The sequence below is a fragment of the Dasypus novemcinctus genome, chromosome 18 (genome assembly GCF_030445035.2).
Source record: "Dasypus novemcinctus isolate mDasNov1 chromosome 18, mDasNov1.1.hap2, whole genome shotgun sequence".
NCBI classification, from domain to species: domain Eukaryota; kingdom Metazoa; phylum Chordata; class Mammalia; order Cingulata; family Dasypodidae; genus Dasypus; species Dasypus novemcinctus.
In genome coordinates this window covers 14,099,226-14,113,359 of record NC_080690.1, presented here as the reverse complement: position 1 = coordinate 14,113,359, position 14,134 = coordinate 14,099,226, and the positions used below count along the sequence as shown (strand labels likewise).

Sequence of the window (14,134 nt, the reverse complement as noted above, 5' to 3'; positions counted from 1 at the left end):
TTTATTTTTTTTTAAGATTTTTTCTCTCCCCTCTCCCTCCCCCGAGTTGTCTGCTGTGTCCATTCGCTGTGTGTTCTTCTGTGACCGCTTCTATCCTTATCAGCAGCACCAGGAATCTGTGTTTCTTTTTGTTGCGTCATCTTGTTGTGTTAGCTCTCCGTGTGTGTGGCGCCATTCTTGGGCAGGCTGCACTTGCTTTCGCGCTGGGTGGCTCTCCTTACAGGGCGCACTCCTTGCGCGTGGGGCTCCCCTACGCGGGGGACACCCCTGCATGGCAGGGCACTCCTTGCGCACATCAGCACTGCGCATGCGCCATCTCCACATGGGTCAAGGAGGTCTAGGGTTTGAACCGCAGACCTCCCATGTGGTAGGCGGACGCCGTATCCATTGGGCCAAGTCCACTTCCCTCACCTACCTACTTTAAAAGTTACGTTTTGTTTTGTTTTTTCTTTTTGAATTTCTGGGAATTTTTTAAAAATTTTAACATTAATATTAAAATTCCTGAATATGAGTTACATTCCCATTGTCCAAAATTTAAGAGATACAAAAGGGTACAAAAAGAAAACGTTTCCCTCCCAGCTGAACCCTAGTCATCTATTCTTTCCCTAGGAGCAATCAGCATTGTCAAGTTCTCTTTCAGGGCAGCGGACTTGGCCCAGTACCTTTCCATATGTCATTTTACACTCATGCACAAACTTTAGGATACCACTCCAGGAACTGGACCTGTTGACACTAAGGGCATAGGCATTTATACTTTTAATATATATGGACAAACAGTCCTCCAAAAAAGTTTCAGCCCACACCCCCATCAGCAAAATACAGGAACATTTGCATGCTTTTTTATTTATTTATTTTATTTCTTTCTTTCCCCTTCTCCACTATTGTCTGCTTTCTGTGTCTATTCATTATGTTCTTCTGTGTCCGCTTGTATTCTTGTCACGCGGCACGGGGAAACTGTGTCACTTTTTTTGTTGCATCATCTTGCTTCATCAGCTCTCTGTGCGCGTGGTGCAACTTCTGGGTGGGCTGCGCTTTTTTCACGTGGGGCGGCTCTCCTCGCAGGACGCACTCCTTGTGCATGAGGCAACCCTATGCAGAGGACACCGTGCATGGCACAGCACCCCTTATGCGTGGCAGCACTGCACATGGGCCAGCTCACCACACAGGTCAGGAGGCCCTGAGTATTGAACCCTGGACCCTCCATATGGTAGGTGGACGCTCTATCAGTTGAGCCACAATTGCTTCCCTGCATGCTTCTTTATATCTGTGCCTATGTTATCAAACTTTAATAATTTATCAGTTTGATAGATGAATCATTTTAACCATGTTAAGTGGACAATTCTTCGACATTAAGTACATTGACAACATTGTGTAAGTTTCCCACTATTTCCAGACTATTTTTATCACCTCAAACCAAAATTTATATAAACTTAGCAATAATTTCCTACTCTTTCCTCCCCCACCCCTGGTAATCTCTATCGTGTATTCTGTCTCTATGACTTTTCATATAAGAGAAATCACACAATATTTGTCCCTTTGTGTTGGGCTTACTCACCATGATGTCCTCAAGGTCATCATGCTGAGTAGCATGTATCAGCAGCACCTCACTTCTTTTAATGGCTCAATAATACTCCATTGTACAGACTGAATATACCATGTTTTGTTTTTCCATTCATCTGTTAATGGATACTTGGGTTGCTTCCACCTTTTGGCTATTGAGCATAACGCTGCAATGAACATTGGTGTACAAAATTCTGTCTCAGTTCCTACTTTTAATTCTTTTGGGTATCAATCTAGAAGTGGAATTAACTTTCTGAGGAATCATCAAACTGCTTTCCATAGTGACTGCACCATTTTACATTTCTACCAACAATGGACAAGGGTTCTTATTTTTCTACATCCATGCCAATACTTACTTTGTTTTTTAAATAATAGCCACCCTAATGGGTATGAAATGGTATGTCATTGTAGTTTTAAACTGCATTTCTCTAAATGGTAAGGATGTTGACCATCTTTTCAGATACTTATTGGCCATTTACATCTCTTTGAAGAATTGTCTAGTCAAATCCTTGCCCCATTTTTTCAACTGGGTGGTTTGTCTTTTTGTTGTTGAGTTGTAGGAATTCTTTATATATTCTGTATATTAAACTCTTATTAAATATATGGTTTCCAAATATCTTCTCCCATTCTGTAGATTATCTTTTCATTTTCTTGATAATATCCTTTGATGCAGAAAACTTTTAAATTTTGATGAAGTCCACTTTATCTTCTTGTTGCTTGTGCTTTTGGTGTAAAATCTAAAAATCCATTGCAATTTTTCCATTACTGCCCTTTTTCGTATTTAGTTACTTTTTTTGTAGTATACCATTTTGATTCTCTTCTTTACTTTTCTCTAGATTTTTCAGTTATTTGCTTAGTGGTTATCATTGTAATTACAATTAACGTCTTTTTTTAAAAAAATTTTTTAAATTTTTTAGGTACCAGAGCTGGGGACTGAACCCTGGAACTCATATGTGGGAAGGTGGTGCTCAACCACTGAACCACATTGGCACCTTTGAGTTGGTTTTTCGTTTATTTGCTTGTTTTTTTTTGTTTTGTTTTGTTTTTTTAGGAGGCACTGGGGACTGAACCCAGGACCTCCCATGTGAAAAGCAGGTGCTCAATTGCTTGAGCTACATTCACTCCCTCCAGTTAACATCTTAAACTAATAGCAACCTAGTTTGACTAGTACCAACCCAGTTTTGGTAGTATATAAACTCTCTATTCCTATATATCTCCTTCCTTCCCCCTTTATAATGTTTTTGTCTCAGATTACATCTTTATACATTGTATGCCCATTAACATAGATTAAATTATTTTACACATTTGCCTATTAAGTCGTGTGGGGAGAGGAGGAAAGCAGTTATGAAACAAAAGTACAAAAATACAAGATTTTATATTTACCTATGTAATTACCTTTACTAGGGTTCTTTATTTCTTCTTATGGTTTCAAGTTACTGTTTAGGATTCCCTTTAGCATTTCTTGTGGGGCAGGTCTTCTAGTAATGAACTCTCACTTTTGTTTATCTGTAAATACCATAATTTTTCTTTCATTTTTGAAAGATAATTTGGCCAGAGAGAGAATAATAGGTTGACAAGTTTTGGGCTTTTTTTCCTATGAGAACTTTAAATGTCATCCCACTATTTTTTGGCCCCCAAGGTTTCTGATGAGAATTTCACTCTTTATCTTATCAGAGATAGATAAGATTAACTTGTAAGTGACAAGTATCTGCTCTCTCAATGTATTCTTTTTTTTTTTTTCAATTTATTAGAGAAGTATAGGTTTACAGAAGAATCTCACCTGGAACGTTTTTAACTTTTTGTTCCTTTGTCTCTCACCCAGAGAAATTTGCATTTCTCCAATTAGGAGCGAGATTTCTGTGTAAGAGCTATGTGTGTTTTCTGTAAACCATCTGTATCCTTTGCCCATTTTTCTATTAGGTAGTTGGTCTTTTACATAATGATCTGTATGAATTTTATATAACAAAAAGTTGTCTTTTAGGAGAAATACAAATGGTAAAAATTCTTTCCTGGTTTGCCATTTTATTTTTTGACTTTGCTTATGGTTTTCACCAGAACAATACTTTTCAAAATTATTTATATGATTGCATTTAGTAAAAACTTTTTTTATGGCTTCTAGATTTTAAGCCATATTTAGAATGGCCCTCCCAACTCCAACAAGACATAAAAACTTTCACTCATCATCTGTTCTAGTACTTTTTTATTTCACTTTTTAAATTTAATTTGATCCACCTGGACTTATTTTGGCATACAGTTTGAGGACTGGCTCCACCTTTATTTTTTCCAGAGGCTTCCCAGTCACCCCAACACCATTTTATTGTCTAAGCCAAACTTTCTCCATTGATTTAAAATGCCACCTTTGGGGAAGCAGATTTGGCCCAGTGGTTAGGGCGTCCATCTACCACATGGGAGGTCCACGGTTCAAACCCCGGGCCTCCTTGACCCATGTGGAGCTGGCCCATGTGCAGTGCTGATGCGCGCAAGGAGTGCCGTGCCACGCAGGGGTGTCCCCCACATAGGGAAGCCCCACGCACAAGTAGCGCGCCCCGTAAGGAGAGCTGCCCAGCACGAAAGCAAGTGCAGCCTGCCCAGGAATGGTGCCGCACACATGGAGAGCTGACACAAGATGACGCAATAAAAAGAAACACAGATTCCCATGCTGCTGACAACGGAAGCGGACAAAGAACATGCAGCAAATAGACACAGAGAACAGACAACTGGGGTGGGGGAGAAGAAAGGGAGAGAAATAAATAAATAAATCTTTAAAAATAAAAATAAATAAAAAAAATAAAATGCCACCTTTGTTATATCTGGGTCTATTTCCATACTATTTATATAAGTCCCTATAGCAGTTTGGCATTGTTATGAATTCCAGGAATAGACACTGGGTTGTGTTTGTAAACTGGTCTGGTCCTCTGAGCATATTAGATTGCATTAGTTTAAATTATGATTCAGCCATGTCAGTAGGACATCAAGTCCCTGCCCATTTGGTGGGCAGAGATTCACAGAGAAAACAACACAGCAGAGGACAGTGTGAGTTTTGATGCTGGAGCCCCGTGAAGTAAACACACAGGAGACACAGAGGAACAGAGACAGCTCCATGGACACAGCAGAGACCCCAAGAAGAGAGAGAGCCTGATAGTCTACAGCTGACCTTGGGGAGAGAACAGAGCAGATGAGCCTGGAAAGAATTGAGCCTCAGGGAGAGAGTCAAAGCCTTATGCCAGCCTATAGCTGAGTGAGACTGGGAGGAGCTGGGACCATGGAGCCTTAGGAGGAAGAAGAAGGATGAAGACTAGCAGAGATGGGCAGCCATTTTGCTCCAACAAACAGGCAACAGACTTTGATGAGAGAAGTAACTTACACTTTATGGCCCTGTGATCTTCTACCCCAAATGAATACCCTTTATAAAAGCTAACAGAGGTCTGGTGTTTTGAATGAGCACCCATTTGGCTGAATAATACAGTCCCCATACCACACTGCTCTAATTTTTATGGCTCTGACATGGTTTAATATCTGGTAGAGTTGAGTCTCCATCTCTATGTATTACCCTTCTTTTTCTCCTAGAATTTTCTGGCTCTTTTTATTTTTTTCAAATGTCTCTTTCTTCCCCTCAAAAAAATTATGGTATATTTTAATTGGGAATGCATTAATATTATAGATTATGGGAAACGGACTTTGGCCCAGTGGTTAGGGCGTCCGTCTACCATATGGGAGGTCCGCGGTTCAAACTCCGGGCCTCCTTGACCCGTGTGGAGCTGGCCATGCGCAGCGCTGATGCGCGCAAGGAGTGCCGTGCCACGCAAGGGTGTCCCCCGTGTGGGGGAGCCCCACGCGCAAGGAGTGTGCCCGTAAGGAGAGCTGCCCAGCGTGAAAAGAAAGAGCAGCCTGCCCAGGAATGGCGCCACCCACACTTCCCGTGCCGCTGACGACAACAGAAGCGGACAAAGAAACAAGACGCAGCAAATAGACACCAAGAACAGACAACCAGGGGAGGGGGGGAAATTAAATAAATAAATAAATCTTTAAAAAAAAAAAAAAATTATAGATTATCTTAGAGAGTAGAGAGACATTTTTATGATGTTCAGTTTTCCACTCATGGCATGAATGATCATTTGTTCGTATCTTGTTTCTTTCAGCAGTCTTTTGAAGTCTTATTCATATAGATCTGTACATTCCCCGGCCCCCTGAAATGGCTCCCTTGTCTGTTTGCTTGTTGGTTTTTTGCTCATTGTTTATGCTCATTGTCTGTTGTTGTTGTTTTTTTCCATTGGTTTTGTTTATTGTCTGTTCTTTGTTTTTTCTTTAGGAGGCATCTGGAACCAAACCCGGGAACACCCGTGTGGGAGGCAGGAGCTCAACTGCTTAAGCCACATCTGCTCCCCTGTACATTTTTTGTTATGTTTATTCCTATTTTATCTTTTGGGTTGCTATCAAAGTTTTACTTTCATTGTACCTTCTACCTCTTTTTTTGTTGTTCGCTTGTTTCGTTTGGTATCAACCAATTTTTTTTTTTTTTTTAAGATTTATTTATTTATTTATTTTCCCCCCCTCCCCTGGTTGTCTGTTCTTGGTGTCTATTTGCTGCGTCTTGTTTCTTTGTCCGCTTCTGTTGTCGTCAGCGGCAAGGGAAGTGTGGGCGGCGCCATTCCTGGGCAGGCTGCTCTTTCTTTTCACGCTGGGCGGCTTTCCTCACGGGCGCACTCCTTGCGCGTGGGGCTCCCCCACGCGGGGGACACCCTTGCGTGGCACGGCACTCCTTGCGCGCATCAGCGCTGCGCATGGCCAGCTCCACATGGGTCAAGGAGGCTCGGGGTTTGAACCGCGGGTATCAACCAATTTTAACCAATTCCCACACTAAGAACTCAAACCAGAAGTCAGCAAAACATTTACTGTGATGGGCTATAGATATGACGACATCAAGTATTTATAGGCACTGGCCTAGAAAGAAGCAGAAAAAAAAAAAAACTAAGAAAAAGAAGCTTAAGTTTTGTGTTTTACTAACAGAATAAAATTATCCAGTATTAAAGAGAATTAATGGTATGGGCACTATAAAAATAACAGGTAGTCTTGATTCTGAAGATTTAAAATCATAACCCATGTATACCAGAAGTAGGGGAGACTAAAAGTAGTCTCCAGGGAGTGCTAGTTACAGAGGTGACTTACCAGTGGTCCAATGGGAGAGGAAACTTTTCACTGAGGGTGATGAATAAACAAGTTAAGAGAAGCAATGGTTGAAATCTAATGCTGTATCTTTGTAATGTTTTAAGTTTTCATGATTATTTCTTAGAATCAATAACCTGAAGAATATGATAGACAGGAATACATAAATGTAAATGAAAAACCTTCCACCCAAGTGTAGAAGACAGGGATTGCTAACTTAAAGTAAAGCTAACCAGTTAATTTTTCATTTGTTTCCACTTTTGGAAAGGAAATACATATGGAACCTAAGAAGTGATGGATATACTGTGAAATATAAGTCTACCTCTACACTGACCCTTCATCCACAGTCATGCTTCCCCAGAGGCATTGTAATCTCAAATAGGAAAATGAGAAATATGTCATGATTAGTGAGGAGCTATTAAAAAGAAATGTGTCTCCTATTCCAGTTCTATTTTTAAAACCAATGTAAAAGAGCTGGCAAGTTCAACATCATTTAAAGAATCAGAGTTTAACAATGTGTTTGAACAAAAAAAGAGCAGACTTCCATTCCCCCTTCCCAAAGGCAAATATTTTCATCTCATTTATCTGATTATTTAGAAATGTATCTCCCTGTATGTATCTCCATACAAATGTATCTCTAAATAATGTTTGTATCTGTACTTCTCGATTTCTCATTTTTGGATATTTTCTATTGACTTCCCTAATGAAAAGTTAGCTTCCCTGTCCTCCCATACCCCCACCAGCCCCACCACACTCACGCACCCTTTCTATCCTTCCAACAGAGTTAAAATGTCATTTTGGTTAGTCAATATTAAGTGTTTACATACTTACGACTATATAAACCCTGTTCACAATTCTGATTACCTTTCCTTTGCACATTTTTCCTTACTTTTTACTGCCCTGGAGTTTTTTATTTGCTTTGTTTTGTTTTCCTGTTTAGTTTTCTATGTATTTTTCACAATTACGTACAACAGCTTCTACCCCAGTTCCTCATAATTTGACATTTAAAGGCACAAGATTTATTAAAAATCTTGCACATTGCACTATTGTCCCTAATAGTGAAATTCAAAGCAAATCAAATAACCATCAGCAGGGAACTGACTAAAAGCATTATATTTCTTCCATATCATGAAATACTTTGCAGACTTTAAGAAGAATATGGTTGGCGGGAAGCGGCTGTGGCTCAATCAGGTGGGCTCCCATCTACCATATGCGAGGCCCTGGGTTCACATCTTGGGGCCTCCTTGTATAAGCAGGCTCATCAGCATTCTGCGGAGAGCTGCCTGGCCCGCAAGCGCCGCCAAGTGCCACCCAGCCCACAGACACCACGGAGTGCTACCCAGCCTGCAAGCACCACAGAGAGCCGACTCAGCAAGGTGATGCAACAAAAAAGGGAGACAAGCAAAAACACAGAAGAGCGCAAAGGGAATGGACACAGAGCAGACAGCAAGCAAGCCGCAAAGGAAGAGGGTAAATAAAAATAAATAAATACAGACACAGAAGAATGCACAGTGAATGGACAGAGAGAGCAGACAGCACACAAAAAGCCACAAGGGGAGGGGATATTAAAAATTTTTTTAAAAAGATTATGGTTGGACAACCAGCAAATGGTGGCAGAGTAGGGAGTTCCTAAAGTCAGCTAGTGCTACAGGGTGGTTAGTAATCACCCAGAGTTATCTAAAGCACCTGTTGGGGGCTCTAGAAAAGCATCCTGCAACATACTTGAAAGAATGGAAGGAGACTGTCCACCTGCAGAAAAGATTCAAGCTATGGAGGTTGGTGCCTATCCTCCACTGGAGGCACAAGCCACCTGGGGAGCTATTCCTTGGCAGGAATTGGAAGCTCCACTTCCCAAAACTAGGGGAGGAAGAGCGGTTGGGCATCAACTTCAGCTACTGATTAGTCAATTTGGCTGGCTAAAGTATAACCCTAAGAACAGCTAAAGTTTGAACCTGTCCAAGTGGGAAAGAAGCTGGTAGCCACCATTTTAACTCTGCCTCCAACATGAGGGGAAGCCCGGTTGACTGAAGATCAGTGACCTTAGGGACCAGCTTCTTTCACCTATATCAGCCCGCAGCCCTAGCCTAGGCTTCAGCCCCACGTCCGGCAGGGAGGAAGCTGGCGGGCCTTGCACAAGCCTCTCCTCATAACTGCAGGTACATTCGGCTGCTTCAGAATGGAGTCAGAAGCCTACCAGGGCAACTGTGGTCATTTTGGACCCCCTCGGCATAGATTGCTGTCCATACCTGCAGCTCCATCTCAGCCCCAGGTAACGGGAGAAAGGGGCAGGAAGCTTCATCAGTCTCTCTGGGAGCATACAGTCTAGGCCTGCACAACTTGGATTATTCCACACAGCTGTGGCTCTGTCCCTATCCTTGGCAAAGGAGAAAGTTGGGAGAAGCTTCATCAGTCCCTGGGGAAATGTGGGGAGTTAAGCCTCCAGAGCTTATAGGACCAACTACATCCTTGGCTCCTACGACACAACCAGCAAGGGAGAAAGGGCAGGAAGACCTAAACTAAAGAGAGAACTACACCCAGCATAAATACATCTAGTAAGCCGGATGCCAAGACATCAACAAAAAATTACAACCCCAAAGGGGTCATGGCAGATGGATTTGGAGTTCTGTGCCATGGCAGAGGGCCCTACTTTGGAATTTGTGCTCCTGAGTGTGATGGAGCTGGACTCAGATTTGACTTTTCTACATATGCCTCTTCTGTCACTTTCACTGAACCTGTATTGGCGCTAGGGATGGTGCATACTCAGGTTCAAACCCCAGGCCTCCTTGACCCGTGTGGAGCTGGCCCATGCGCAGTACTGAGGTGCACAAGGAGTACTGTGCCACGCAGGGGTGTCCCCCGTGTAGGGGAGCCCCACGTGCAAGGAGTGTACCCCGTAAGGAGAGCTGCCCAGCATGAAAGAGAGTTCGGCCTGCCCAGGAATGGCGCCGCACACACAGAGAACTGACGCAGCAAGATGACGCAACAAAAAGAGACACAGATTCCCATGCCACTGACAACAGAAGCAGACAAAGAAGAACACGCAGCAAAAATGGACACAGAGAACAGACAACTGGGGGGGGGAGGGGAGAGAAATAAATAAATCTTAAAAACACATACTAATCAGAATGTCAAATGCGAGACAAAGAGAGAATTCTGAGAGCAGCAAGAGAAAAGCAATGTATGACATAAAAGGGATCCCAATACAATTAAGAGCCAATTTCTCATCAGAAACCATGGAGGCAAGAAGATAGTGGTATGATATATATATATATATTTTATCTCCCCCCTTGTGGCTTTTTGTATGTTGTCCACTCTCTGTGTCCATTCGCTCTGCATTCTTCTGTGTCTGTGTTTATTTATTCCCTGCCCCCCCTTGCAGGTTGCTTGCTGTCTGCTCTCTGTGTCCATTCACTGTACTCTCTTCTGTGTTTTGCTTGTCTTCATTTTTTGTTGCATCACCTTGCTGAGTTGGCTCTCTGCGGCGCTTGTGGGCAAGGCTGCTTTCACAAGGAGGCCCTAGGACACAAACCCAGGGCCTCCCATATGGTAGATGGGAACTTAACTGATTGAGCCACAGCTGCTTCCCCCAGTGGTATTATATTTAAGATATTGCAAGAGAAAATTTTTCAGTCAAGAATCTTATGTCCAGCAAGATTGTCTTTCAAAAATGAGGGTGAGTTTAGAATATTCACAGAAAAACAGAAACTGAGAGAATCTGTAACCAAGAGACCAGCTTTGCAGGAAATACTAAAGGGTGTGCTATGGCCTGAAATGAAAATACAGGAGATAGAGGCTTGGAAGAAAGCCTAGAAATGAAGATTATATCAGTAAAAGTAAGAAAGTATCAAAGGGTGGTGAAAATAAAGTATGACAGATAAAACCCAAATGTTTAGGAATAAACTTAATCAACAATGTAAAGCACTTATATTCAGAAAACTATAACTGATTGTTAAAAGAAATTTAAAAAGACCTAAATAATTGAAAGAACATTCCATGCTCATGGATTGGAAGACTAAATATAATGATGATGTCAATTCTAAAAAAAAATTTTTTTAAGTCAATTCTACTCAAATTGAAATACAAATTCAATGCAATCCTGATGAAAATTACATCAGCATTTTTAAAAAATAAATGGAAAACATGATTATCAAGTTTATTTGGAAGGGTAAAGGGTCCTGAATAGCCAGAAACATCTTAAAAAGGAAAAGCAAACTTGGAGGACTCTCATTTCCAGACTCTAAATCATATTACCTAGCTACAGTGGTAAAAACACATGGTCCTGGCATAAAGACAGACACATAGACCAATGGAACAGAACTGGTGGTTCAGAAACAGACCCTCACATCTATGATCAAGTGATTTTTGACTAGCCTATCAAACCCACCCAGCTAGGGTAGGACAGGCCATTCAACAAACGATGCTGAAAGAACTGGATATCCATCGCCGAAAGAAGAAAGAGGACCCCAACTCACACCTTATAAAAAAATTAACTCAAAATGGATAAAAACCTAAATATAAAAGAACCATAAAGCTTCTAGAAGAAAATGTAGGAAAATATCTTCAAGACCTGGTGATAGTTGGTGGATTCTTAAAGGAGATAAGAGGAGGACTGAGATGGAATACTGATGTTAAATGTACGTAGTTTTAGTTAACTTTACTGTTAGAGTTGATGGTAACACACTGTAGTGAGTAACAGCTGGTTTATTACTTGGAATGTGACTGAAAAGGGTAGTTTAGGGATGTAAATGCCAATTGACAGAAAGCTAGAGAATAATTTAGGGACTGAATAACACAGTAAACCCAGAGTGGATGAGAATTGTGGTTGATGGTACACATGCAAAAATGTCCTTTGTGAGGTAGAGCAGATATACATCACTATTGCAGGGTGGTTGGTATGTGGAGAAGCATGGAAAAATACAAATGGAGTGACCTATGGACTGTGGTTAACAGCAATGCTGTAATATTCATGCATCTATGCCAAAGATGTACTGTGTTGATAATGGCGGAGTATGGAAAAAGTGTGCCAAATGTATGCTATGGACCTGGTAATAGTCTGATATATTATCTCATAATCTGTAACAAATGTGCCACCATGGTGTGGAGTGTTGATAGAGAGGTGTTGTATGGGAATTCTGCACATGTGCATGATTGTTTTGTAAGTTTACACTTCTGCCATAAAAATACATTTAATAGGGTAGCTTAGGGGGAAATATACCAAATGCAAGGTAAGAACTATAGTTAGTAGTAAAATTTTGACAATATTCTTTCATAATTTATAATAAATGTTTCACAACAATGCCAGGTGTTGGTGGTGGGTTGATGTATGGGATCCCTGTATGATGTTATGCATGTTTGCTTTGTAAATTCACAACTTTTACTATACACTTATTTTTTATGTATGTTCATGTATAAATGATATATAAAAAATAGCAATAACAATAATAATAGGGTGGGTTGGGGGGAAAATATACTGAATGTAAGATATTTTGGTTAGCCATAATATTTTGAGGATGCTCTTTCATCATTAAAAATGTTTCACAACAATGCAAGGTATTGGTGGTACAGTGAGGTATGAAAGCCCTGTATGATGTTATGTATGTTTGTTTCATAAGTTCACAACTATTATTATACACTTATTGTTTATGTATAAGTGGGTATACTTCAATAAATTTAAAAACATATGATTGATCAGCAAAATTGATACATGTGCCTGAGCCTTTTATTTTCTCTCCTTATATAAACTTGTCATTTTAAACTATTTTATAATGAGCATACATTTTTGTAATCAGAAAAAATGAAAAGAAATTTAAAAAGTGATCAGGAAAAAGTTATCAGAACCATATTTTGTTTGTAGTTATTCACACGACCAGCAAGATTTATCAAAAATATCATCTTATTGAGTTGTTGGAAGAAAGTCTGATTTTTTTTCCCCAAGAGGATTAAAATAAGTAGAGCATGCAGATCCTTATTTCAGAAGTGCTAGAAATTCTGGTTTGGAAGACGGAAACCCGACGTTTCACAATTATAAAGAGAAGTGTTCTCAGAAACTGTAAAGGCAGTATTCACTTATCCTGAACCAAAAACTAAATTACAGGCTACAAAATCCTTCCAGTTCATCCTAGATAGCTGCAGGATAGAGCAGCATCTACTGAGGCAAGCCCAGGGAGGCGTGACTCCGCCAGCAGCCCATCCTGGGAAGGTTCCCTAACCAATCAGAGCCTCAGCTTCCACGAGTGAGGTCAGCATAAAACTGCAAAACTCCGGGGGTACTGTGCAGCTCAACTGCAGCGACACGCTGGGGGTTATTCACCATTAACATCGCTCGGCCTGCAAAGGCTCACAAAGGCATTTTCACGACCATCCTGGCCAAGCCCACGGAAATGACGAGCCACTGACAGTAGGGGCTAAGCTTTTTGGGGGCGTGGACCTCTTTGGAGAAGCTGAATGGAACACAAGATCTACTCCTCAAGAAAGTAAGCATTAGCTCAGGTCCAAGAACCGGTGAACCTGTTGGGCACCCCCGGGGCCGGGGGCCGCTCACCCCACCCCGCCCTCATTCCCAACCCCCGCCCAGTCCTGGTGGGCGGCTGGGCCTGAGGGAAACCACGCACCGAAACCAGCGGGACGCGCAGGTGATCTCCCTGCAGCCGGTTGAAGGCAGAGAAAGTGCTCCAGGCGAGAAACCCGCCGGGCTCGGGTCCCAGTAGGGCCACCAGCAGCACCTGGTGCTGGAAGCGCACGGTCGGCTGCTCCTCGTAGCTGCTCCGCTTCAGCCAAAACCCTGAGGAGGAAGAGAGGGCGGGAGGGAGGTGGGAAGAGGTCAGGGCGGCCGGCCGGGGCGCGGCGGGCCGCGGGGAGCTGAGGCGCGCACCGGCCGGGGACAGGCTCACCGTGGCTCCGGAAGGCCACCAGCAACGGCGGAATGTACGTGAGCACGGCGGCCAGCAGCAGGAACAGGGCGGCCTTGGAGCAGAGCCCCGCGCGGTAGCGTCGCTGGGTTGGGTGAGAGAAGAGCTCGTAGAGCGCCATGAGGGCCGCGCGCAGTCGGGCGGTACAACGCGATACCCCTGCGAGTCAAGAGAGCCGACCAAGTTTGGCTTCTCCCGGTTGCCATAGCCCTGGTCTCCACGGCAACAGACGGCGCCGGAGGGAAAGGAGCCAATAGCAAAGCCGCAGCGTTCTGGTAGGGGCGGGACTAATGAGGGGTGGTGCCTGTTGGTGGGTGGTCGAGCTCGCGTTCGGCGTGGCTTGCGTTTGCTGAAGGGAAGGATGTTTCGTGTACCAAAATCGTAGACACTGTCTGCGTTAACATTGATGTAAAATAAGATTTTCATAAAGGTTGACAAAGTGCCTGCTTATGAATCATCTGTTAGCTCCCAATATGATTCATACACTAAGTCCAAACAGTCAC

The 14,134-nt window shown here is 42.5% G+C and overlaps 1 protein-coding gene across 1 annotated transcript in view; it reads right to left on the bottom strand.

Annotated features, from left to right (window-relative positions):
• The window catches only part of TMEM231 (transmembrane protein 231), a 36,435-nt gene extending 22,585 nt beyond the window's left edge, over positions 1–13,850 (bottom strand). The window contains exons 1-2 of the mRNA XM_004470914.5: positions 13,614–13,850; positions 13,335–13,504 (exon numbers count right to left, since the gene is read on the bottom strand). Coding sequence (XP_004470971.1) covers positions 13,335–13,504; positions 13,614–13,752 — 309 coding nt within the window. The 5' untranslated portion in view covers positions 13,753–13,850. The remainder of the gene's footprint in view (positions 1–13,334; positions 13,505–13,613) is intronic.
• Positions 13,851–14,134: the final 284 nt, after the last annotated feature.